The sequence below is a fragment of the Mercenaria mercenaria genome, chromosome 12, assembly GCF_021730395.1.
Source record: "Mercenaria mercenaria strain notata chromosome 12, MADL_Memer_1, whole genome shotgun sequence".
NCBI lineage: Eukaryota > Metazoa > Mollusca > Bivalvia > Venerida > Veneridae > Mercenaria > Mercenaria mercenaria.
In genome coordinates, this window is record NC_069372.1 from 40824583 (window position 1) to 40852347 (window position 27765).

Here is a 27765-nt window from a genome sequence, read left to right on the forward strand (position 1 = left end):
AAGATTTTCTCTGAAGCGAAGTTTTCCCAAAGAAAGTTTCCCGTTTCGGGTCGAAGCTTCCGTGAAGAAACGATTAAGCCCGCTAGCTTCGAATAAAGTTAACTTTTTGAATAGCTGGAGTCTCAAATTATTTCATTAGAGAAATATATGTGTATGTTTACGGAAGGTCGACGGGTCCACACCTGTGTCATCATGCATAACATAAACTGGATTACCATGTATGTCGAGCCCACCTATTACTTCAGTACAGTTGAGTCGGCTCAATACTAAATAATTCTAGACAACCGAAGTATGAATCGTTTGATGACTATAATTATGCTACTTTTATTGTTTAGATTACTCAAAGAAGTATAAAATACATTTTTATAGCTCTTTGGATTAATATTATTTAACTACCACATCATCGTGAACCAGCTGCTCTATCTATGACAATCTGCTAAATCTGTAATTGCTTTCTGTGAAAGATAAAGTTACAAACTAATGCGAGTTAATGACAATTTTTAGGAGCACTGCATCAAATATCAATTTGGTGATTTGAAACCGTCGGCTCTGAAGTAAAAACTACAACGTCTTGTTCTTACAAATGCAATCACAAATTTCACTTCCGGTTTGTTATCTGTGGAAAAAAAAATCACGAACTTTTGTAAATTTAATGCATACACAGAAATATTTTGTTGAAATAATAATGCCATAAATTTAGAAATTATAGTTAACCTGTTTTGCAGCAATGTCATTTTTCCGAAGGCATTCTGGTAAGAATTATTTCAGCAGGGTTCGGTAGGCGTATCCTGCCTGGCTCTGCCATTTGAAATTTCAGTAGGTTAGCTCTGTTCATACAAAGAGCTATAAAAATAAATAGATTGGCAACTTGAAAGGCATATAGAGCAAATCTCGCCAACCTCCTGTGACCATAGGGGTCTGGCACATGAGTGGATTAAGTTTAATGGCTTATTTTTGAATCCTAGAGTCATAATTATGAAAAAAATCATACTAATATAACTACTCCATAGACAAGGGTTTTTACCCTGCAGAAGCTATGTTTTCAACTACTTTCTTTACATGGCCAGGAAAAAAATATTATCAGCTATTTTCCCATTCAAACATTGCATTCAGTTATTCAAATGAATCAACTTTTAAAATTACCTCAACATATTTTCATATATTTATCTGTTTTTCGACAATTCGACATCATACCGAACAATACACAGAGCGAATGCGAAGTCTAACAACATCACGTAACAACATATCAAGCTATACGCAGTCAGTAAAGACAACATTCTAGACCTTCCGCGGACAAAGCAACCATTGCAATACAAATGGTGAATAAAAACAATAATCTAACCAGCAAAATTCAATTCCTGTAAAGCCAAGGTTGTCTCCAACACCTTATTATTTTTATTTGATCAAAGTAGCTGTCAAATTACAAATCACGCGACTCTGGAAAAACCCATAATGCAATTAGTCGCCGATTGGTCAGGTAAAAATAGTGAGCCAATCAGAGCGCGTATGTGCAAACATATGACGTACGAAGCAAAATGGTAGCGGTTAGATATTTTACAAAGAAAAAAGTTTGAAACAAGGATTATGGCCGATGTTGGTGCTATGTAAATACAACTTTGGCGGTTAGTTTGTAGTTTTTAGGTAAAACTCATATTGCAATGGTTGTTTTGTTCGCGAATGGTCCAGAACGTTGATTTTACTGACTGCTTATATCTTTATTCGTTGTTACGCGATGTTGTTAGACTTCGGATTCGCTCTGTGTATTGTTCGGTATAATGTCGAATTGTCGAAAAACAGATAAATATATGAAAATATGTTGAGGTAAAGACTTGGAAATTTGTTCTGTTTTCATACAAGTCCACGTTTTATCAAAACTATTTGACATATTGCTTTTAAACTTTGAACACTTGTTTATCATCAGGATTTCAATCTGTAGGCAAGAGTACATAACTCTGACAGCTATTTTGGCTGAATTATGGCCCTTTTTGGACTTTGAAATCGGTTCACACATTGCCATTTAGTGCAAGACTTATCGAAATCCACAAATACAGGAACATTGTCTAATCTTTTTTTAGCTCACCTGTCACAAAGTGACAAGGTGAGCTTTTGTGATCGCGCGGTGTCCGTCGTCCGTGCGTGCGTCCGTCCGTAAACTTTTGCTTGCAGCGTTCGACACTAACGGTCACATTTTTCATAGGATCTTTATGAAAATTGGTCAGAATGTTCATGTTGATGATATCTAGGTCAAGTTCGAAACTGGGTCACGTGCCATCAAAAACTAGGTCAGTAGGTCTAAAAATAGAAAAACCTTGTGACCTCTCTAGAGGCCATATATTTCACAAGATCTTCATGAAAATTGGTCAGAACATTCACCTTGATGATATCTAGGTCAAGTTCGAAACTGGGTCACGTGCCGTAAAAAACTAGGTCAGTAGGTCTAAAAATAGAAAAACCTTGTGACCTCTCTAGAGGCCATATATTTCACAAGATCTTCATGAAAATTGGTCAGAACATTCACCTTGATGATATCTAGGTCAAGTTCGAAACTGGATCACGTGCCATCAAAAACTAGGTCAGTAGGTCTAAAAATAGAAAAACTTTGTGACCTCTCTAGAGGCCATATTTTTCATGGGATCTTCATGAAAATTGATCAGAACATTCACCATGATGATATCTAGATCAAGTTCGAAAGTGGGTCACGTGCCGTCAAAAACTAGGTCAGTAGGTCAAATAATAGAAAAACCTTGTGACCTCTCTAAAGGCCATATTTTTCATGGGATCTGTATGAAAGTTGGTCTGAATGTTCATCTTGATGATATCTAGGTCAAGTTTGAAACTGGGTCACGTCCGGTCAAAAACTAGGTCAGTAGGTCTAAAAATAGAAAAAGTTTGTGACCTCTCTAGAGGCCATATATTTCATGAGATCTTCATGAAAATTGGTCAGAATGTTCACCTTGATGATATCTAGGTCAAGTTCGAAAGTGGATCACATGCCTTCAAAAACTAGGTCAGTAGGTCAAATAATAGAAAAACCTTGTGACCTCTCTAGAGGCCATATTTTTCATGGGATCTGTATGAAAGTTGGTCTGAATTTTCGTCTTGATGATATCTAGGTCAAGTTCGAAAGTGGGTCACATGCCGTCAAAAACTAGGTCAGTAGGTCAGATAATGGAAAAACTTTGTGACCTCTTTAAAGGCCATATTTTTCATGGGATCTGTATGAAAATTGGTCTGAATGTTCATCTTGATGATATCTAGGTCAAGTTCAAAACAGGGTCATGTGCGGTCAAAAACTAGGTCAGTAGGTCTAAAAATAGAAAAACCTTGTGACCCCTCTAGAGGCCATACTTGTGAATGGATCTCCATAAAAATTGGTCAGAATGTTCACCTTGATGATATCTAGATCAAGTTTGAAACTGGGTCACGTGCCTTATAAACTAGGTCAGTAGGTCAAATAATAAAAAAATCTTGTGACCTCTCTAGAGGCCATACTTTTCATGGGATCTGTATGAAAGTTGGTCTGAATGTTCATCTTGATGATATCTAGGTCAAGTTTGAAACTGGGTCAACTGCGGTCAAAAACTAGGTCAGTAGGTCTAAAATTATTAAAATCTTTTGACCTTTCTAGAGGCCATATTTTTCAATGGATCTTCATGAAAATTGATCTGAATGTTCACCTTGATGATATCTAGGTCAGTTTCGAAACTGGGTCATGTGCGGTCAAAAACTAGGCCAGTAGGTATAAAGATAGAAAAACATTGTGACCTCTCTAGAGGCCATGTTTTTCATGAGATCTTCATGAAAATAGTGAGAATGTTCACCTTGATGATATCTAGATAAAGGTCAAAACAGGGTCACGTACCTTCGAAAACTAGGTCAATAGGTCAAATAATAGAAAAACCTTGTGACCTCTCTAGAGACCATATTTTTCAATGGATCTTCATGAAAATTGGTCAGAATTTTTATCTTGATAATATCTAGGTCAAGTTCAGAACTGGGTCACATGAGCTGAAAAACTAGGTCACTATGTCAAATAATAGAAAAATCGACGTCATACTCAAAACTGTGTCATGTTGGAAGAGGTGAGCGATTCAGGACCATCATGGTCCTCTTGTTTTCTTTTGTCTGAATATCTTTGGTAATATTTTGACCCCATTCTTCAATCAATTCTTCGAATAGTAGAGCACGCTGTCATCAGACAGCTCTTGTTAGTCTGGCTCCACCCCCTTTTTCTAGAGTTATGGCCCCTGAAATAGTAAAAAAATGCACATTTTCACCTAATAATGTGCCTAGCTCAAAAATTATTTGATGTTAATTCATGAAACCTTGCTTGAGTCATTATCATGAATTGGCTTTCAACATCAAGGTGAAGGTAAATCAAATTATGGCCCTTATTTTGTGGCTTTTATGAAGACGGCTATCAACATCAAGGTAAAGGTAAATCAAATCTCTGGAGTGATTAGTGTGAAAGGTAGTTGTGTGTTAGTGTATTATCATCATGTTCTGATTGGATCATTTTCAAAAGACTCTGACATGACCCTTTATTTCTCAAATTCTTTTGTCTGTAATACTTCTCCTATACCAGTGGTTGGAATTCAACTAAACTTCACAGGAGTTACCACTGCCAAGCCTGGTTATGTGTGTCATTGGAGCATTATTGGTCAGTGATTTTCCCTGGAGTTATGGCCCTTATTTTGTGGCATTTTGCGATTTCTGCATGGTAAAACAATCTCTAGTTATGTAAATGTTTAGGAATTTGTTTTTATTTTCAGAAAAGAAGAAGAAAGAGAGGACTGCCTCGTTTAAGAAGAACTCAGTACCACAGATACCTGCTAATCTTGGTCTTGCTGAATCAGAGGCTAGGAATGGAAAACCTGGTATATATATTTAGAAGTTTCATGTAGTTCAGCTTGATTGCAATTAGGGGCCACTAGAGATAGACATATTAAAAAAACAACTTCTTGCCATGAATCACATGGTGAATTTTTAACAACCTTTTGTATTGACTATTCATAAATATGTTCAAAATGTTTACACACAGTAGAAAAAATTAAAACAGCTTTTTCTTTTGAACCATGTGATGGATCTTCACCAGACTTGGCCTGTAGTACTGTTGGATTGTCTTTTCTCATATTAATTCAAATGGTTATGTTAGGGTTTGTCTATATTTCCTTGTCATATGGGTCCAAACTAGGTCAAAAACCGTCAAGACTACTAGTCATATTTTGACTACTATGGTAGTTAGTAACTCAAAATTTTGAGTTGATAAGGAACAAACACCTTGCACTAATGTTCTGCAATACAAATGTGTCTCAGACTCTTTTTTTTTTTTTTAAGAACTTCTTACTTGCAAAAATTACCCGCCCTCTGAACTCAGTAGGGAGAGCGCAGATCTACGGATCTTGGGGTCGTGAGTTTGATTCCTTGGGCGGGGCATATGTTCTCCGTGACAATTTGAAAAAAGACATTGTGTCTGACATCATTCATCCTCCACCTCTGATTCATGTGGGGATTTTGACAGTTACTTGCTAAGAACAGGTTTGTACTGGTACAGAATCCAGGAACACTGGTTGGGTTAACTGCCCCCCCCCCCCCCGCAGTTACATAACTGAAATACTGTTAAAAACGGCGTTAAACCCAGCCTTGCAAAAATTATCATGTCTGTAAGTATTCAAAGGCAACTAATGATAACACATTTTTGGAAGGCTTTATTTTGAATTTGTTACTTGAATATAACACAAGTTTCTTCTGTTTTTTCCAGCATTTAATATGGCAAGGCAAACACAGACAGGGGGATTACTTCTGGAACAGGATGACTTCTATCCGGGTGATCTAGGTATTATATTAAAAAACTATTTAATAATTTTAATGTATTTCAGCAAGACTATTTTAAGAATAGAATGTATTGCACCTATTCCTTGGCATTGGCATCTATGTAAGCGTTTACTTTGGCATCCAGATTTGATTAAGTTTTTATATGTAAGCTGTTATCTCAATAACCACTTGTAGGAATGGATTAAACTTCACGCATATGTTCTCTGTGGTGATATAACATGATTTGTACAGGTCTTGTAACTCAGTTTTTTCCTCACAAAGTCATGCCCATTTTTCAACTCTGCAATATTTTTGCTGTGATTTTTTATCTCAATAAGCATCATAAGAAATGTCTATGACTCAAAAATGTTGGTCCATTAGTACTTGTTTATGAATATGTTTTCATTATATTACCGTAACTTTTCTTTAATGACAACATAAGATTTTTGAAAAGTGAAGTGTTGCTGTCCTCCAAGAGCTCTTGTTTATTTTTGTCATTACATCATATAGCAGAAGCAGAAAAAAATACAATTTTGTAGGAAGCTTGCTTGCTTTTCATTTTATATGAATAAAAGCAAGTAAAGTTTTGCTTCAACATTAATTTTGTTTTCTGCTTAGATCCTATATGGGTAACTGGTATGTGACAACAACTATTTTCTAGTTAGTTTGATTTGATTACACTGGTTTTGTCAGAAGAAATTCCTTGTTCTTTTGGAAGGCATACATCTAAACCAGTTTTGAATAAACACCTATTTAGCTCTGGTGAGAGGGCCTTGTCTGTATCATTTTCTTATTTCAGGCATGAGCCATCAGCCACAAGATGAATATGTAAAAAAATCCAGATTATCCAAAAGCTTGACTGAGGTGTTGAAAGATCATGAAGCAGTTGCATATCTGATTCAGTACATGGATTCTTGTAAAGCATCTGCTCTGATCAGATTCTGGTTAGATGCAGGAAGTTTTCAAGCTTCCACATGGACTCGGATCAGGACACACTCTTTACAGTCAGTCAGCAAAAGTTCTTTGATAAAAACCACAAGTGATCTATCTACAGACTCTTTGACACAGTCCATAAATAAAGATATAACCAGTCCAGTTTCTGGAGCCAGTCTAGATTTGGTTGATCAGGGTCTTCAGTCTGGCTCAGTAGAAGCTCATTCAAGTGCATTTAATTCAAATTTAGACCAAAACAAACCATGTGACCAAACTGAGCAAGCAGATGCAAAGGAAGACAAGACAAAGCAATATAAAATTCAGTTAGATGATTTAACAGAAGAAAACATTCCAAGTGATGTTAGTGATAATTCAGAAGGGAATGTAAAAGACTGTGATTCACGAGTAAGGGAAAAGTGTAAAACTGGGGAAGAAAAGATTAATATGTCCCTTCCAATAGAACCTTGTGATAGTTCTGCTGTTGATAATAAACTTTCTGAAAGTGCAATATCATATAGAGATATAGCATCCCCAAGTCCAACTGACCAAGAAGCAAATGATAGTCAGTCAAGTGCAAAATCTAATAGTTACAGCAGTAGTAACTTGGCAGAAAAGCTCAAGAAAAGTAAGTCACATATTTCCAGGGTATGTATCAGTTTATTTAGGTTTTGGCCTATGTAGACAAGCATACATCATATCATGGGAAAAGGAAATTGTTCATCCTTTGTTTTGCAATATTTGAATACATTACTGCTTAAATTATTAACACCTCAAGGAATTTACTTATCCCCATTTAAAAATTGCATATTGATTCAAACCTATTTCTGTGATACATGTAATTAAATTTACAGAAACCAGTCTTGGAATGCAGCCTTGCCATTGGTCAGTTTAAAAACTACCCTCAGAAACAAACAATCAGATGCTGGAGTTTTGAGACTGGTCTACAAACTCACTTTTATACTTACAAAACCCGATTCTACTACAAATAGTTGGATTTCTTTCTCTTCAGGATCTTATAGATTTTATTTACATTATTTTAGGTGTAGAACAGGATGCTGTGAGGATATTTACCAAATACCTAGCTCAGGAAGCCACACATCCCATTGGTATAACTGATGATCTCAGAAATGATACAATAAGTAAGTTTTGTATAAACACCTAGTTTATAGATATTACTAGCTTGACTACATTTTTTGTATTTGAAAATGTTTTGCTTATGTAGGTCTGTTGGACAATTTGTTTTCTGGTCACTTTGACATACTAATGTTAATCTTCATAGTATGATTATCTATAGTAGGAGGTCAGTAGGTCAAGGTCATGATGGCATTGAGACTGAAAATGGTTTTCAGTCAATACATGTGGAACACTTTCCTCAACAAAAGTTAGGTTACTTGAATGATTATTGGTATGTGTGGTCACTAGATGAACTCTATTTTTGGAGTCACCAGTCAGTAGGTCAAATGTCAAGGCAGCAATGACCTTGAGACTGTAAAATGGTTTCTGGTCAATAAATGGAGAATGCATGGGCCTTTAACCATCAAACTTCATAGATTTGATGCCTATAGTCATGCCTGCTTTTTAGTTTAGTAGGTCAAAGGTTAAAGTCATAAGATCTTTGAGACTGGAAACAGTTTTGGCTGACTGCTGTGAAATTATTCTATAGTCATGGAACTTCCTGGTTTTGGCCAAAACAGCTGGTTTCACAGATATATGAATTCATGGAACATTAAATGAATGGGGACTTTACTTGTTCATTGGGATTTAGTTTCATGGCTCAATGACAAAATCCTAGAAACTTCTTAGCATTGTTGTCGATAAATAACCACATTTATTTTTGGGGTCAGTAGGTCAAATGTCAGGATCAGAGTGACTCTCGGCTTAAGACTAAAATGGGTGTAGGACCTATAACTGATGAACACTTATTTTCAGATAGCTATTTGCAAAAAGACAAACTACATCCCATTTGTATAACAAAAATGGGATTAATAGTTTGTTGGTTATAAGTTACTTAAAGACACTGGATTTATAAATGTAATATGTATTTAACCATTGATGTAATTTCAGGAAAGATTTGCAGGGAAGATGGTCAGGTTGACCCTGAGTGTTTTGTAGATTGTCAGAACTTTGCTGTAAACCAGATAGAGCAGAGGTATGTTTGTTTAATTTAGGGTTTATAATTTAATCAGTTTTATTTTAGCTGCAGATATAATTTATATATCATCCTAAAGATCCTTGAGATGGTAACAAGAACTATTTTGAATCATGAAGTTATCTTGAATCATGTCAGTTTTTTTGCCCAAAAAGTATTTTCCATGGGTAAAATTCTTGCTTATAAAGAATGTATAAATAAAATATATTTCATGTGGAAATAATGCTTTTATTCTTACAAAGGTAATTAGGTATACTAGGTTTTGTAACATTTCATGAAGCCCGCCCGCTGAGCTTAATAGGGAGAGTGCAGATCTATGGATCGCAGGGTCTTTAGTTCGATCCCTGGGTGGGGCGTATTTTCTCCGTGACAGTTTTATAAAAGACATCGTGTCTGAAATCATACGTCCTCCACCTCTGATTCATGTGGGGAAGTTGGCAGTTACTTGCTGAGAACAGGCTTGTACTGGTACAGAATTCAGAAACACTGGTTAGGTTAACTGCCCACCGTTACATAACTGAAATACTGTTGAAAAACGGCGTTAAACCCAAAACAAACAAACATTTCATGAACAGTTCACGCCAGAATTGAAATTTGTAAACTTTTTGGTATCCAAACTGGCTTAAATCTACATTCTAGCATAAAACTCCTGTTATTGTCACATTTTGGGGGTGTTTTAACAGGAGTGAAAACGTTTGTTAACAGAGAGATTCTCGCACTCATGTGCTGTTATAACACCTTTTTATATATGCGAGTTCCGTGGCAAAGCCTAAACGTCATTCGGCCCCAAAATGGATAATTCAAAACAAAATGACGTCAACGTAAAAAACAGCTCAGACATTCCCGCACATTTCATGGAAATTTAATGGCGTTGAGGTAGGATTTATTCATTTTATAGTATTTTTCCACGTTTTATGCTAGAATGGCGTTAGCGCATGTTCATTTCGTGTTATAACATCTGCAGAATCCCTCGGGGATACGTTGGTACCCTCGCCCTACGGGCTCGGGCACCAATCAATCCCTCGGGATTCTGCAGACGTTATAACACGAAAAAACATGCGTTATCCCTACAATGGAAATAGCCTGTATCAGAGTATTTTAATAAATTTTCAGCTAATTCAGACATTCTGAAGATTTTAAGTATCTGTTGTTACCACCATTGGTGTTCTTTTAACAAATGATGGTATATTTAAGGAGAGATCAAGCAAAATTCCTGTTATGTAAAGATACAATAGATGCTCCAATTCTAGAAATTCACAGGTTCTTTTGCAAGATGTAAAGCACCCATACCGCTAGTTTCATTTTCATAAAGGTAATGTAATTCCTTGAGTATATAATGAAAGAATGATATATTGAATATTTTCAGATACTTTGAAGGTTTTGCTGCCAGCGTTTACCACTGTAAATACCAGGTTGAAGTCCTAACTGGGGGAAAACTGCATTTAACAGATATACTGTACAACGATACTGCATTGTTCTATTTCATGGAGGTATGATTTCAGAAAAGTTCACTAAAGTAGCAATATAAAGTTGTACATTTACTTTGTCAGTTTAAATACAGTCGAATTGGCTCTGGAGACCATGTCTGTTAGGAGACCACTTGTATTAGAAGAACATCTTTTCAGTTACTTTTTTAGCTCACCAGAGCCAAAGGCTCAGGGTGAGCTATTAGGATCACTCACTGTCCGACGTCCGAAGCTCTACAAAAATTGTTCAAACAATTGAATTTCATGCTGAACTCTGGTTGCCATGGCAACCGAAAGGAAAAGCTTTAAAAATCTTCTTCTCAAAAACCAGAAGCCCTAGAGCTTAGATATTTGGTGTGAAGCATTGCCTAGTGGACCTCTACCAAATTTGTTCAAATCATGACCCCGGGATCAAAATTGACCCCGCCCCAGGGGTGACTTGATTTTACATAGGAAAATCTTAAAAAATCTTCTTCTCAAAAACCAGAAGCCTAGAGCTTAGATATTTGACATGTAGCATTGCCTAGTGGACCTCTACTAAAGTTGTTCAAATTATGACTCCGGGGTCAAAATTGACCCCGCCCCAGGGGTCACTTGATTTAACATAGATTTCTATAGGAAAGTCTTCAAAAAATTTTAAAGAATAAATCAGAAGGCCTAGATCTTACATATTTGACATGTAGCATTGCCTAGTGGACCTCTACAAAATTTGTTCAAATCGTGATCCCCGGGGTCAAAATTGACCCTGCCCCAGAGGTCACTTGATTTTACATAGGAAAATCTTCAAAAATTTTCTAAAAATAAACCAGAAGGCCTAGAGCTTAGATATTTGACATGTAGCATTGCCTAGTGGACCTCTACAAAATTTGTTCAAATCATGACCCCGGGGTCAAATTGACCCCGCCTCATGGGGTTACTTGATTGTACAAAGAAAAAACTTCAAAATTTTCTAAAAATAAACCAGAAGGCCTAGAGCTCTACAAAATTTGTTCAAATCATGACCCCCGGGGTCAAGATTGACCCCGCCGCAGGTGTCGCTTGATTTAACATAGGAAAATCTTCAAAAATTTTCTTAAAATAAACCAGAAGGCCTAGAGCTTAGATATTTGTCATGTAGCATTGCCTAGTGGACCTCTACAAAATTTGTTCAAATCATGACCCACGGGGTCAAAATTGACCTCACCCCAGGGGTCACTTGATTTTACATAGGAAAATCTTGAAAATTTTTCTAAAAATAAACCAGAAGGCCTAGATCTTAGATATTTGACATGTAGCATTGCCTAGTAGACTTCTACAAAAAAAATTCAAATCATGACCACCCCATGGGGTTACTTGATTGTACATAGAAAAATCTTCAAAATTTTCTAAAAATAAACCAGAAGGCCTAGAGCTTAGATATTTGACATGTAGCATTGCCTAGTGGACCTCAACAAAATTTGTTCAAATCTTGACCCCCTCCCCCCTCCCACGGTCAAATTGACCCAGCCCCAGGTGTTACTTGATTGTTCATAGGGAAAACTTCATAAATTTGCTAAAAATAAACCAGAAGGCCTAGATCTTAGATATTTGATATGTAACATTGCCTAGCAGACTTCTACAAACTTTGTTGAAATCATGACCCCCAGGGTAAAATTGGTCCCGCCCCAGGGGTAACTTGATTGTACATCGGAAAATCTTCCAAAAAATTTCTAAAGATCATCAGTTAGACATTTGAAACATGTAGCTCATATTTCTTAGGTGAGCGATCCAGGGTCATCATGACCCTCTTGTATGTTGTTAAAGAACAAATTGAAAAAAAATATTTTGTTATCAAGAGACCAATGATGTCAAAAGACTGCATTTTGCCTGTCCCTGAGATGATCTATTAATGCAAGTTGAACTGAAGATATTTTCAGGGAAGGATCTAGGATTTCAGGTTAGAGGGTGCGGGTTTCCAGAAAAGTCTGGGAGTGTACTGTCAAATGGTTAGCACTGTCGTCGAGTGCCATCCAAATAATTCTAGTACTAGTAACAATATAGTACAGTGTACAATCAAAGAAAGTAGAAAACTCTTTCAGAAGGGTATAAATCTTCATTTTAAGGCAAAGCATAGGACTTTGCTTATGGTGTTCTGTGGCCTAAACGTTTAAAATGATACCTCATAGCCTCGTTTTTGCAATGTGTGTAGTGTTGCAGGTGATTTTAGGTGTAGTAAATTGTTAAAAGTATACAGAAATCAACATTGTTATTAATACCAGATTGTCAGAATCTTGATTTTCTAAAGATTTATAGTGTTAGTCTCTGCATCAAGGCTCAGTTTTGCTTTAGAATCGAATCAGTATTAAGATCCTGTGAAGTCATTAACACTCATTTAGGTCTGATTGTTACAACCTGTGTACAATTGCTACAAACCTATGTGGTTAATGTTTTGTTTCAGTACATGGAGCAAGAGGGGTTGAGCCATATGTTACAGTTTGTGATAGCAGCGGACAATTTTGAACATTTACTGATCTCTCAAGGGAATTATGATGGCCTACAAGCTCAAGAAGATGCTATGGTGCTATATGATAAGTAGGTTTCTATATGATAAGTAGGTTTTCTAAGTGATAAGTAGGTTTTCTATATGATAAGTAGGTTATATGATAAGTAGGTTTTCTATGTGATAAGTAGGTTTTCTATTTGCTAGGTACGTTTTCTATCTCATAAGTATGTCTTCTGTATGATAAGTAGGTTTCTGTATGATAAATAAGTTGTTAATATGATAAATAGGTTTTCTATATGATAAGCAGTTTTCTATTTGATAAGTAGGTTTTCTGTTTCATAAGTATCTCTTCTGTATGATAAGTAGGTTTCTATAATTATGGTAAATAAGTTGTTAATATGATAAGTAGGTTTTCTATATGATAAGTAGGTTATCTATGTGATAAGTAGGTTTTCTGTATGATAAGTAGGTTTTCTTATGATAGGTAGGTTTTCTGTAAGATAAGTAGGTTTTCTGTATGATAAGTAGATTTTCTATATGATAAGTAGGTTTTCTGTATGATAAGTAGATTTTCTGTTTGATAAGTAGATTTTCTATATGATAAGTAGGTTTTCTGTATGATACATAGGTTTTCTATGTGATAAGTAGGTTTTCTGTATGATAAGTAGATTTTCTATATGATAAGTAGGTTTTCTGTTTGATAAGTAGATTTTCTATATGATAAGTAGGTTTTCTGTATGATACATAGGTTTTCTATGTGATAAGTAGGTTTTCTGTATGATAAGTAGATTTTCTATATGATAAGTAAATCTACATGATAAGTAGGTTTTCTGTATGACACATAGGTTTTCTATGTGATAAGTAAGTTTTCTATATCATAAGTAGATATTTTTATGTCGCTGATTGAGAAACAGTTTTTCTATGTGATAAGTAAGTTTTCTATATCATAAGTAGATATTTTTATGTCGCTGATTGAGAACCAGTTTAGCAATATATTGAAATATATAAGCTGTGAAATAAATGTGTCTCTTACTATATTGTGTGGAAGTGCCAGGTTTGGTTTTGTTAGGTAAACAAATGAAATGGATATACAGTCGAAACTCGGTATCTCGAATTTCAAGGGACCATGCTTTTTATTTCGAGATAACCGAAATTCGAGTTATGAGAAGAGACGTATATGGACGAAATGAGTACACATTACGAACAGATTTAATGAAAAATCAGAACAGTCTCGATGCCGTGTATATGCTGTCGGCAATTTACGCGTACACATTTCCGTACAGTTGGTGTTTATTAAAGTTTTAAGTTTTTCGAAGAATAAAAATGGTACCAACCTCAAATGTTTTTGAGTCACGTTTCTTTTTTGTACTACGTTTCTTTCCCAGAGGATTGACAGCATTTCGATCTGACATTTTGAATGAATGATGCTTTCTCCCAATAAGTTAATTTTTATACAGTCTCATCGCGATTACCACTTAATCCTTATTAAATATCCCAACTGGTAAAACCAATCATTTCATTAGTTTATATTAAAAGCAATTTTCACAACGTCTCTAAAATAAATGTCTGTTGATTAAAGAAATCTACTGTTTACATCAAACAATTATCATAATGGCACGCGCAAACAAGGATGACGTCATCTCTTTTTGATAATCGCCGCACCTTTGATATGACGGCATCACGGCCTTCTGGTTAGGCAAAAAACATAGACATGTGTTAAAAACCAACCCTATTTAATGACATGTGCGGAATTTTATCGCATATTTTTCTCACTTCAACTTACCGAGTTTACAATGCACTTAAATGCTATTGACAGGACTGAAAATCCCTTTCGACACATCCGGAGTCTCGGTAAGTCAAATTTTGACGTATCCGAAGTTGAATTACATATATAAAGAAGGAAATTTGACGGGACTTGAAAATTTCTTCGACTTAAGCGGAATTTCGAGGTAAGCGAGTTTGAGATACCGAGTTTCGACTGTATATAGGAAGTGATCCATCTGGCTTTATACAAAAATATATATTCCATTATCATTTTCATAAAGTATTCTTCATATATTAATGGCTTTGCACATCTTTAATTGTCAAAGCTATTTTGCAAACACTTTGATATGATAACTCTTTTTTTATAGACAAAAAAGCTGGAAAATCAAATCTTAAAACAGTATAGCTTGAGTGAAATGATTGCTTCAATCTTTGGACAGTAATTTTGTTCATTTTGTTTTGTGTTATCTAAAATTTGAATTTGACCATACCTTTTTCAGATATTTTTCATTACAAGCAGTATCACCACTGGGCTTTCCTCAGAGTATCAGGTTTGAAATAGAAGGAAATATATGTCGCGAAGGTGGACCTTTACCAGATTGTTTCTCCAAACCCAGGAAAATTGTTCTACATACCATTCAAAGGGTAAGATAAACTTGAAAAGAAATGGATGTGACCATATTACACATCTAGCATCTTCAGCTGTATTTTTGAGTCTATCGAACAGATTGCCTCAGTTTACCACACTTTATAGTGTTGTTTTTGCTTGTTTGAGCTTAGATGAGCTATGTTTTTAAGCCAAGTTTATTTTGCTATTAAAGCTGAACAGTTGAAAGATACTTCATAAAAATCTGAAATTGGATACAGTTTCTTCTTTAATAAGACATTCACCCTCCAAATTCAAGAAAAAAGTTGTGGAAAGTTTGATATTCTATAATTAACGGTAGGGAAAACATACTTTTTAATTGGTCATCTTCTGCTGACAGTTGAATCCTTTGTGTAAGAGATTTTGATTGGCTATTGTGTGTGGTGAAAAATACCAGGTTTGTCAGTAACAGAACATTGGTCTGAACAGGTATTCAAAGAGAAAGATAATATTAAAAGGTTTAGTCAGTATGATACATGATGACTTTTTTGCATAAGAGAAATACAAAATCTTTATAAAGACTTCAAAATTAATGTTGTAGATTAATATTGGTAAACTTATTTTTCAGCGTCACCTGCAACATTATCTGACGAGTGATGTATATTATAAGTACCTGTCTGAGCTTGTCTCGGCGGTACAGACTGCACAAGACTTTCCTATTGGTCAAAGAAAACGAAGAGGTAAGTACCTTTATATCTGATATGTATAAAAAAAAGCCCTCATGTGCAGGCAGAAACAGTTCTCATAATTGTCCTGTTTTGTACTGTTTGAAATTGTTCTGGTTTTTTTATAGCAAAAGGTCATTCATGAAACAAAACTAAAAGGAACATTTCCATATTAATGCTGTGATAGATTTACTTAAATGTTGTAAACCATTTTTAATATCAACTTGTAACATACATGTGATAAGTTCAGAATCCCAAAACTGGAGGTTTGCCATTTTTCAGCTGGAGTTGGGGTCTCAAAACTGGAGGATTTTTATCGACATAAATTAAGCGCGCGGACACATAACTTATAGGCTAAATCCAACATTTTTGGCCACACAATAATGTATATAAGTGTACATCAGAAGAAACAATCCTCATAACTCTTGATTTGAATTTTGACAGAGTTATGCCACTTTTAACTTCATTTTTTTTGTTAAAGTTTAATATAATGTCTAATATCTCTGTTACATAGAAAGCTATTGCCTATTATGCCCCTTTTACTGGCAAAGCTTTAATTCAGAGTCAATCACTGAGAAAAGTCGAGCATGCTATCTTACAGAAGCTCCCTCTTGTTCTAACTTTAAACTTTCTTAACAGATTAAATTTGTAGAAACAAAGTCTCAATTTAGGTCTGAAATGAAGGTGAACATGCATTAACATTATTCTACTCGAGGACTTCAAAAAACGAAGCTCTAAATTGGTCTGAACACAACTCATAAATTATGTAAATTCCTTACCCCACCCACTTTGGTATAAAAATACTCATGATTTTGACATGAAAAATAGAAAACAGAATGTATCAGCATGTATTTACCCGTACCAGAATAATGTAGATTGATGTTATCAAATAAATGAGCGTGTGTTTTCATCCAATTTTCAATGAAATAAGTCCGATTTCGTAGCAAATTAATTTGGTAAACATTGGAAGAAAATGGCGTAACTCCGTACGGGGAAATAACACTCCTGTTCTAAAAATAGTAATGGGTTGGTTTTTCCAACAATTATTTGTGATTTTATTACCGAGAAAAATTTTTCTTTGAATAATCAAAATTTATTTCAGTTGGGAATTATTTCTTATGACTGGGAGTTTTTTGCTTCAAATTGGTAAAAAATTGGAGCTTAATTGGCATTGAGAATGGGCAAGTATTCGGCCCCGTGAGACAGGTGGAAAAGGCCCTGCTTGTCTAATCCCTTATCAAAACAAACAATTAATAATTTACCTGTGAAAAACAACTCTTTCCTCCAGCTACATGTGTGTCAAACATGTATAATACACAACAGTCGGTGACACTTTGATTTACTGTGTAAACATGTTTGGCACTCCTCGGTAATTATCAACCCAGTCATAATACTGATTTTTATTTCTTGAAAAGCGGGAGAAATATGGTTTTGGTCGGGAGACGGGAGGCAAGGTGAAAAAATCGGGATTTTGACCCTCCCGCGCGGGAGATCACATGTATGACTTGTAAAGATGAGTGACTTAGTGCTTGTTTATCATTTTTCATGTAGATAGTCATGGCTTTTTTCAAAGATGCAGTTTTTGATAAAACAACTATGGGTATTTTATTATGCTCCCCGAAGGGGAAGCATGTAGTCACTGCTTCGTCCGTCTGTCAATCCCACAATTCTTGTCTGGAGTATTTCTCAGCAACCACTGATTGGAATTTAGCGGAATTTCATAAGAAGCTTCTCAGAGGAGATGCGCATATTGTCTTCGTGTTCCAGTCAGATGATTTTTCATCGAGTTATTGCCCATTGATTATTCAACATTAGTATACTGTAGTACAATTCTTGTCCATAGTATTTCTCAGCCACCAATTGTTGGAATTTAAACTCCATAGGAAGCTTCACTTTCAAGAGGAGATACGCATATTTTATTCATGATCGGGTCGGATGATTTTTTAGCTCACCTGTCACAAAGTGACAAGGTGAGCTTTTGTGATCGCGCGGTGTCCGTCGTCCGTCCGTGCGTCCGTAAACTTTTGCTTGTGACCACTCTAGAGGTCACATTTTTCATGGGATCTTTATGAAAGTTGGTCAGAATATTCATCTTGATGATATCTAGGTCAAGTTTGAAACTGGGTCACGTGCCATCAAAAACTAGGTCAGTAGGTCTAAAAATAGAAAAACCTTGTGACCTCTCTAGAGGCCATATATTTCACAAGATCTTCATGAAAATTGGTCAGAATGTTCACCTTCATGATATCTAGGTCAAGTTCGAAACTGGGTCACGTGGGGTCAAAAACTAGGTCAGTAGGTCTAAAAATAGAAAAACCTTGTGACCTCTCTAGAGGCCATATTTTTCATGAGATCTTCATGAATATTGGTCAGAATGTTTATCTTGATGATATCTAGGTCAAGTTCGAAACTGGGTCACGTAGGATCAAAAACTAGGTCATTAGGTCTAAAAATAGAAAAACCTTGTGACCTCTCTAGAGGCCATATTTCTCAATGCATCTTCATGAAAATTGGTCAGAATGTTCATCTTGATGATATCTAGGTCAAGTTCTAAACTGGGTCACGTGGGGTTAAAAACTAGGTCACTAGATCTAAAAATCGAAAAACCTTGTGACCTCTCTAGAGGCCATATTTTTCATGAGATCTTCGTGAATATTGGTCAGAATGTTCACCTTGATGATATCTAGGTCAAGTTCGAAACTGGGTCATGTGGGGTCAAAAACTAGGTCAGTAGATCTAAAAATAGAAAAACCTTGTGACCTCTCTAGTGGCCATATTTCTCAATGGATCTTCATGAAAATTGGTCAGAATGTTCACCTTGATGATATCTAGGTCGAGTTCGAAACTGGGTCATGTGCGGTCAAAAACTAGGTCAGTAGGTCTAAAAATAGGAAAACCTTGTGACCTCTCTAGAGGCGATATTTTTCAATGGATCTTCATGAAAATTGGTCAGAATGTTTACCTTGAAGATATCTTGGTCAAGTTCGAAACTGGGTCACGTGGGGTTAAAAACTAGGTCAGTAGATCTAAAAATAGAGAAACCTTGTGACCTCTCTAGAGGCCATATTTTTCATGAGATCTTCATGAATATTGGTCAGAATGTTCATCTTGATGATATCTAAGTCAGATTCAAAACTGGGTCACGTGGGGTCAAAAACTAGGTCAGTAGGTCTAAAAATAGAAAAAACCTTGTGACCTCTCTAGAGGCCATATTTCTCAATGGATCTTCATGAAAATTGGTGAGAATGTTCAGCTTGATGATATCTAGGTCAGGTTCGTAACTGGGTCATGTGCGGTCAAAAACTAGGTCAGTAGGTCGAAAAATAGAAAAACCTTGTGACCTCTCTAGAGGCCATATTTTTCACGAGATCTTCATGAAAATTGGTGAGAATGTTCACCTTGATGATATCTAGGTCAAATTTAAAAGTGGGTCACCTGCCTTCAAAAACTAGGTCATTAGGTCAAATAATAGAAAAACCTTGTGACCTCTCTAGAGGCCATGTTTTTCAATGGATCTTCATGAAAATTGGTCAGAATTTTTTATCTTGATGATATCTAGGTAACATGTGCTCAAAAACTAGGTCACTATGTCATATAATAGAAATAACGATGTCATACTCAGTTGAACACTGGGTCATGTGGAGATAGGTGAGCGATTCAGGACCATCATGGTCCTCTTGTTTCATCAAGTTATTGCCCTTTGATTATTCAACATTAGTAAACTATAGTCCAATTCGTGTCTGGAATATTTCTCAGCAACCACTGGTTGGAATTTAGTCAAACTTCATAGGAAGCTTAACTTTCAACAGGAGATGCATGTTTTGTCTTTGTGTTCCAGTGGATGATTTATCACTGAGTTATTAACCTTTAATTATTCAACATTAATAAACTATAGCGCCATCTTAGTCAGGAGTATTTCTCAGTAACCACTGGCTGGAATTCGGCGAAAGGATGCTTCACTCTCAAGAGATTTGCATTTAATCTTCATGTTCCGATGGGATGATGTTTCAGTGAGCTTTTGCCCTTTGATTATTCAATATTAGTAAACTATATGTGCCTAATCAGTGAATTCCACTTATATTCTTTTAATATTGCAATAATTGTATTTCAGGGAGCATCCATCAGTTTTATCGGTATTTTCTTGTTATTTCAGGAAGTGAAACTTCCTCAGAACATAGTGTTGGTGCCCATAGTGTTGGTGCTCATAGTGTAGGAAGCGAAAGTGTCAGTTCTAGAAATACCTTATTGGCAGCTGGAACCAGTCGACGTGTTCAGCTTCACAAACTGGATGAAAACATGAAAAATATGACCCTGGATCCGGGACTGCTCAATCCTGATAAACTTTGGGAAAGGCCAGAAGCTGGGTAAAGTTTGTTCTTATTATGTAGTTTGTCAAATTTCTCAGCTAGTCAGGTGATGGCTAAGGTATTAACCCTTATCATGCTGGACATGATTGATTCTGCCTTTGCGACCAGTGTAGACCTTGATGTGCAGGCTGATCAGGATCTGCACTGTTCGCCACAGTCAGTATCTTTTTGGTAAGCACCCCTTTTAACAGTTAATGGAACTGTCCAAACTGAAAGATGGACAACTTCATTATAGAAATTTAGCAGGGTAAGGGTTAAGGTTGCTGACTTCATGTCACTTGCCCTTCACCACCTTGCTTTGGGTGTAGAATACTTTTGTTAGAAAGCTATTTTGCTGGCTAACAGAAGGTTACAAGATTCCAATCCCTGTTGGAAATAATGAAGGGCCATCTGAGATCTTCCCCCACCATTGAAAGCTGGAAAGTTGCAATATGACCTTAAGTTGTGTCCATGTTGTCTGTTTGATCTGATATGATGGTTTCCTATGTGATATTCTAAGCATGACCGTTGTCACATGTGCTCATGGAGCTCATGTTGTAATTTATGTACATGAAGAATCCATAGCATATTTTTACAAAAATCAAAAGCTATTAAATGTAAAAGTTACAAACTTCAAAATTGCCCAATTTCAGTGCATTTTCATTATAATTATGTCTCCCCCACCTATAATGAAGACATATTGATTCTGCCTTCGCCGTCCGTCTGTCTGTCCGCATTAAGCTAGTCCGCCTTTTACAGGTCAAACTGCTGGCTGGATTTCGACAAAACTTCACAGGAGTAGTACCAAGCCTTGTTATGCATATCCCCAGCACGTTCCGCTTCGCTGCACAAAATGGCCACAAGAGCTAAAAATAGAAAAATCTCGTCCAGCTTTCACAGGTCAAACTGCTGGCCAGATTTAGACAAAACTTCACAGGAGTGATCAGTACCAAGCCTAGTTGTGCATATCGCCGAAACGTTCCGCTTTGCTGCACAAAATGGCCGCCAGAGCTAAAGATAGAAAATCTTGTCCGGCTTTCGCAGGTCAAACTGCTGGCTGGATTTCGACGAAACTTCACAGGAATGATCATTACCAACCCTAGTTATGCATATTACTTGCACGTTCCGCTTCACTGCACAAAATGGCCACCAGAGCTAAAAATAGAAAAATCTTGTCCAGCTTTCACAGGTCAAACTGCTGGACAGATTTCGACGAAACTTCACAGGAGTGATCAGTACCAAGCCTAGTTGTGCATTTGGCCAACACGTTCTGCTTTGCTGCACAAAATGGCTGCCAGAGCTAAAGGTAATACATAGGGGGGAGACATAGGTTTTTGCACCTTCTAGTTATTATTGACTTTTATTTGTATCCAGAAAAAGCATTTTTCCAAAATCTTCAAATTATCGTTGTGACACCGCAAGGCCTATTAACTTTCAGTTATTTAGAAATGGTGAAGTCAAGGGCAGACTGTGATAAAGGAAACCGCATGTGACATTAACACATCAATGTATTCAGACACATCAGCATTCACATATGAACACATTGTGCAACATAAAAAACTCCATGATTTTAGAATTGAAGATCTTGGTCAATTTTTTAATCATTTAACAACATCATGACTTTTACGGATACTCAATATTCCTTGCTAACAGTCGACTTTCTATATATGGAAATAAAGTTCATCCAAATATGAGTTTCAAGGATGATGACAAGGGTCATGCATCAAGTATCACAAAAAAGTGGATGTTCCATATTTAGTTTTAGAGTGTATGTATACAAAAAAAACAAAAGTCATAGGGCTAAGGCAGGACAGGAAAATTGTCATAAAACGTTTGACCTCTGAGTTTGATTTTAACATTAAGCTAGTTGCAGAGCAGACAAGAAAAATTACCTTCAATCTATAACCTATTAGTATGACATTGATCTTTGAGTTAGGGGTATGTGTCTTGCAAGCCACACATCATCTTGTTATGGTGATTGTTTGTATCCTGTTCTTTCAAAATGCACAACAAAATTCTTGGCTAAGTACGATTTTTTGCACACACAAATATATGGGGACATGCGCGCTGACACAAACATGTACACATGCAAATGTACGCATGCAGCACTGTATGCCTTCCCATTCTATATGGCAGGCGCATATAAATTCTTGATACAGCAGGATAGTTAAAAAGTATTGTAATATTATCATAAAATCTGGACTGGTAGGTTTTATTCAAAATATACTCATTTTAGTAAAATTAGTGGATATGACACTTTTGTCTTAATAAAACCACCCATGTAATTAAGCATTCTTTTTTTTTTCAGGAGAATGAGTTTAGGTCAGATAGATGGGCTTGGTCAGTTTGTGTCCAGATTTGACCCAGACCCAGAGGTCATGACCTCCAGTAGGAAGAAATCTACAACTGGCTCAAAATTCTTCAAAAGTAAAAAGGAGAAAGAAAAGGTATCATTAATAATGTATTTCAAAACTGAATGTAGAGCTAGGGTTTTATCTATCAAGAGTGACTTGGTGCACTTAACTAGTTCATTTGTCAAACTCAAAGCATTATCATTTGCTTTGCCAACAGGATGTTAAGGTAATTTTTAAGTTAAACTATAGAAAAAGCTCTTGGTTTCTCGGGAGTGGGTTCAGACCCGGAGAGAATAAATCAGGTGAGCAGTTTGGGATAATTTGGTTTTCTAACTGTATAATCTCGTGCATGATTTAAGTATTTTATTAATTCAATTTTTCATATTTTTGCATTTTTGTTTGCAGGAGCAGGAGGAAATGGCGAGAAAGGTGGCAGAGATGATTCTGAAAGATGTTACATCAGTTACGCAAGCAATTAGTGCAATAAAAAATGGTGGCGATGATACATGATTCCAGCAATAATACAACAGTTCATCAACTCTAGTCTGTGATAGGTCAGTTGATAATAAACATATTGACATTAATACCTTCACTACAAATAATCAGTGAGTAAGATTATTAGCAACAACAAAACAAAAAAACACCTGTTAATTAAGAGTCAGTTAGTGAAGGTCAGCCAGTGACATTTCAGTCTGTGAACACTAGTTCCAGATACTTAATCCAAGAGATGTTTATACTTCATTTGAAAGCATGTTTTCATACTTGTCAGTGTTTATCTGCAGTCTATTCATTGAGTGTAATGTTGTAAGCTCGGTAGTACTGGTTCTCTACAGCAGTACAAGCTGTTCGGTGTATGTGCGTGCGTCCGTGTGTGCATGCGTCCATCCGGATTTGTTTGTCCGGACCATAACTTTGACATGCATGGAGCAATCTTGTTTATATTTGGCCTGAATGTTAACCTCAGTGAGACGGAATGCCATGCGCACACCCCAGGTTCCTATCTCAAAGGTCAAGGTCACAGTTAGAGGTCAAAGGTCATATAAGATCTTGTCCGGCCCATAACTTTGACATGCATTGAGGAATCTTGTTTATATTTGGCATGAATGTTTACCTCAGTGAGACAAAGTGCCATGCGCACACACAGGTTTCTATCTCAAAGGTCAAGGTCACAGTTGGAGGTCAAAGGGCATGTCAGATCTTGTCCGGCCCATAACTTAGACATGCATTGAGGAATCTTGTTTATATTTGGTGTGAATGTTAACCTCAGTGAGACGGAGTGTCATGCGCAAACCTCAGGTTCCTATCTGAAAGATTAAGGTCACAGTTGGAGGTCAAAGGACATGTCAGATTTTGTCTGGCCCATAAATTTGACATGCATTGAGGAATCTTGTTTATATTTGGCATGAATGTTAACCTCAGTGAGACGGAGTGTCCTGCGCAAACCTAAGATTCCTATCTGAAAGGTCAAGGTCACAGTTGGAGGTCAAAAGTCATGTCAGATTTTGTCTGGCCCATAACTTTGACATGCATTGAGGAATCTTGTTTATATTAGGTGTTTATGTTTAACTCAATGAGACAGGCTATCTTAAAGGTCAAGGTCACATTTAGGGGTCAAAGGGCGGGCTCGACATGTTGCCCATGGGCATCTAGTTTTAGTTGTATGAAACATTGGTAGGCATTAATTCTCCCGCATTGAGTGTATGCATGCATTGAATGTACACTATTAAACCTATGTTAAACCTAACCCTAACCTTAAGTCAGTATATTGTATGCTCAATACATGCATACATCCAGTTGGGGCAATTTAATGTTGGCGATGAAACGTGATAAATGGTTTCAAACCTTGTAGCAATATTATATGAGCCGTGCCATGAGAAAACCAACGTAGTGGCTTTGCGACCAGCATGGATCCAGACCAGCCTGCGCATCCGCGCAGTCTGGTCAGGCTCCATGCTGTTCGCTTTTAAAGCCTATTGGAATTGGAGAAACTGTTAGCGAACAGCATGGATCCTGACCAGACTGCGCGGATGCGCAGGCTAGTCTGGATCCATGCTGGTCGCAAACCCACTATGTTGGTTTTCTCATGGTGCGGCTCATATACATTTCAATTTCAATAGGGATTTTCAACACTTAATGATAATTATGCTTTAAACATTCAGTGTCTGTGAATCCTTTGTTGGCAACCTCGCTTTGGTTGCGGAATTATTTCATGTGAGGAGGTTGGTGGTTCTACACGGGTATCCTTGCCCGTGTCTGAAGCGATACTCATAGTCAACCATTAAAGGTTGGAAAGTTACCATATGACCTAAATTGTGTTGGTGTGTAATAAAAACACCAATAAAGTATTCAGAAAAATCCAGGATGAAATGATGAAAAACAATGGACTTAGTAATCCATGTGTTTTGTGTATAGAAGCTTTCTTCTTAATTTTCTTGAACTTGTTTAATTTATGCAATGATTTCTTAAAATTCCATTTCAGGTGTGGTTCAGTGTGATGACAAGAGAGATTAGTGTAATCATTTCAAAAAAGAACTATTTTTCTATATATTATACGTAATTGTATCATGAAAATATTTTAATTCTTTGTTGTATGTTCTGCAGATTTTTAAGCTTCATAAATGTGCCAAAGTGTGTATATTTTAAAATCTGTGAAATAATCCTTGTCCAAAATGAATGCCTGTTTGAATCCCCGTCCAACATGGAGGAGATATGTTGCCTTTACACCAGTTATCTGTCGGTTCGTGATATTTTTCCATATTTATGATTGTAGGGGCCTCCGTGGCTGAGTGGTCGCTGACTTTGAATCACTTGCCCCTCACCAATATGGGTTCAAGCGTGCTCGGGGCATTGAATTCTTCATGTGAGGAAGCCATCCTGCTGCCATACAGAAGGCCGGTGGTTCTACCCAGGTGCCTGCCTTATGAAAAGCCACCATATAAACTGTTGTTTCGGTTGACTTTAAAACCAACAAAAAAAAAAAGATTTTTCCCTGAAAGAACTACTTACAGAAGACTTCTGTAAGATTAGTTACATGTAAATCTTTGAGGGAGTTATTTTTGTTATGTTCGCTGTCTGTTTCTGCAAATAGGAATAGTTGCAAAAGTGTTAGTTTTGTTGTGAACAGTCCTATATTTCACAAGTTGGCCATAGTACATTGTAAATATTCTACCTCGTACTGTTTTTAGCTTTGAACATTCTGAAAGTTTAGTCTGGCAAATAAAATGTCTGATTTTACAGCATTTAAAACAGTAGAAGCAAACAAATGACATTGAAAATAGATTTATTGTTTTTGAGATTGACTATTCAAAGTTATAGGAGAGCTACTGTACTCACCCAGGCATCAGCATTGCCATTGGCATTGTTCTCAGGATAAGATTCTATGGCAAGCTACTCAATTTTGTAATGGTTGCCACTTTTATCATCAAACTTCTTATGCACTCAGATCGATTTTAAACTGCACATACGAGGTGGTCTTGGCAAGGGGCAGACATCTGTTAGCTTTGGTCAGTATATGGTAATTAATTATAATGCTGGTGACCAGCTTCACGTTTTCATTTCATCTTCTTTGATAATCAAACCGCCTTAGTAAGGGGCAGATATCTTTTGTGTCAGGCACCTCCAAGATCAAGGTCATTCTTACATTATGCTTCTCCGTGTTACTGTATCTTCTTAAACTCATATCTTGCAATTTTTCTTAGTAAGAATATGCTTCATACAACAACTGCTAAACTATATCCCTACTGTCCCCATCCCCACCCATTTGACACCTGCTCCTAACATTTTATGCCCCAAATGTTAAAGACCGGGTAGATAGTGTTTGAACCATCACTCTGTCCATTAGTCTGTCACACTTTCTTGTTTACTAAACTCCTGAATCAAATGAAATTTGGTATGCATCATCAAACAAAAGTGGACATGTACATTTTGACATCAGTTTTTGTTTTTACATTCTTCACACAACTTACAATTTTGTGTTTTTATGCATTCCCTCATACCTCACCCCTCCATCTCCCCAATATTACACCCCCTTCCTCTCCCACCCCTTGACTTCCAACTTTTTATTACCAACCCACTTTATGCCCACTCCACCCAACACTTACACAAAGGTAAAAAAAAAACATTACAATGTTTTATTGCATTTACTGTTACCATTTTCACTTGTTTCTTGCTAAAAAATTTTGAATAGTCGAGTGACCTGTCCTTTCTACAACTCTTGTTGTAAAACATGTATGTGAACATTGGACATTGATGAGTTATAACCAGTCATGTTTCCATCAGGAATAATGCCCATCTTTGTCACACATATGCCACAGCATTATGTGAGATAGAGAAATAACCAAGAAAACTAACCAAAGCCAAAATCTGTATTGCATAACACACTAATTGTCTGTGTGATTGTGAACGAATGTGCTAGCAATTTACTTTTTATTCGTTGATCTTTGGAAAAAAAAATGTTTCTTTTTCTGAATTAGAAATAAAGGTGTTATTTATATGTTTGACATTTTGCAAAAATGATGAAGAAAAGGGCAAGTGCATTAACTTTATTAATAAAGAATAGAGGGAAACCTTTGACGTTAACCGAAATACTCCATATAACAAATAGTGCCTCTGGTTTTTACTTTTGTACCTTGATATGACTATGCTTCTTATACAGAAATGTAATTTTTGTTAGGATGTCTTTTTAAAAAAAGGGTTAAGTGCTGATATTCATGTTAATTGTAATGATTAAAAGAGTTAAAATGGTGCTAATAATTATATTTTTTGCTTTTGATAACAAATTTCAGAGGAAAAAGCAGTTGTGATGTATAGGCAACTCAAAGGTTATTATTCCTTCAAGGGCTTTTTTCTGAAAGTTGTTACTATACATATTATAACAATTTATGCCGTTATTGTATATAATATGAAATCCTGTTTAACAATTTAGACCTTCAGAGATAAGCAAAATAAAGTTTTTGTTAAAAAAATATCTAAGCCAGGCAGCGAGGATTCTTTGTCAAGATGAGCCTAAAGTTGAGTAATTAGTCTAAATATCTTGTGTTAAAAGCAGGAAATCTTTTTGTTTCTCTCTATTGTATTTGATATAATCGACATAACGATACACAGTAAAAAGGAAAAAAGTTGTCCATTAAGACATTTTACTTTTTTCAAATTTTTTATAATATGCAAG

General features: G+C 36.2%; 1 protein-coding gene across 1 annotated transcript; it reads left to right on the forward strand.

Moving 5' to 3' along the window:
• The first annotated feature begins 598 nt into the window (after positions 1-598).
• LOC123533885 (A-kinase anchor protein 10, mitochondrial-like) lies at positions 599-27342 on the forward strand. The gene is made up of 14 exons (XM_045315839.2): positions 599-752; positions 4773-4877; positions 5762-5836; positions 6614-7372; positions 7788-7886; positions 8812-8896; positions 10263-10386; positions 12779-12912; positions 15088-15232; positions 15802-15913; positions 20052-20262; positions 22553-22691; positions 23004-23152; positions 25078-27342. The coding sequence occupies exons 1-13, from the start codon at positions 728-730 to the stop codon at positions 23106-23108; spliced, it is 2118 nt and encodes a 705-aa protein (XP_045171774.2). The 5' UTR covers positions 599-727; the 3' UTR covers positions 23109-23152; positions 25078-27342.
• The last annotated feature ends 423 nt before the right edge of the window (positions 27343-27765 follow it).

Coding starts and splice junctions, on each gene's coding strand:
- LOC123533885 (XM_045315839.2), top strand. CDS start 728: ATGTCATTTTTCCGAAGGCATTCTG. Junction 7,887..8,811: donor TCTCAGAAATGATACAATAA/GTAAGTTTTGTA, acceptor ATGTAATTTCAG/GAAAGATTTGCAGGGAAGAT. Junction 20,263..22,552: donor TGGGAAAGGCCAGAAGCTGG/GTAAAGTTTGTT, acceptor TTTTTTTTTCAG/GAGAATGAGTTTAGGTCAGA.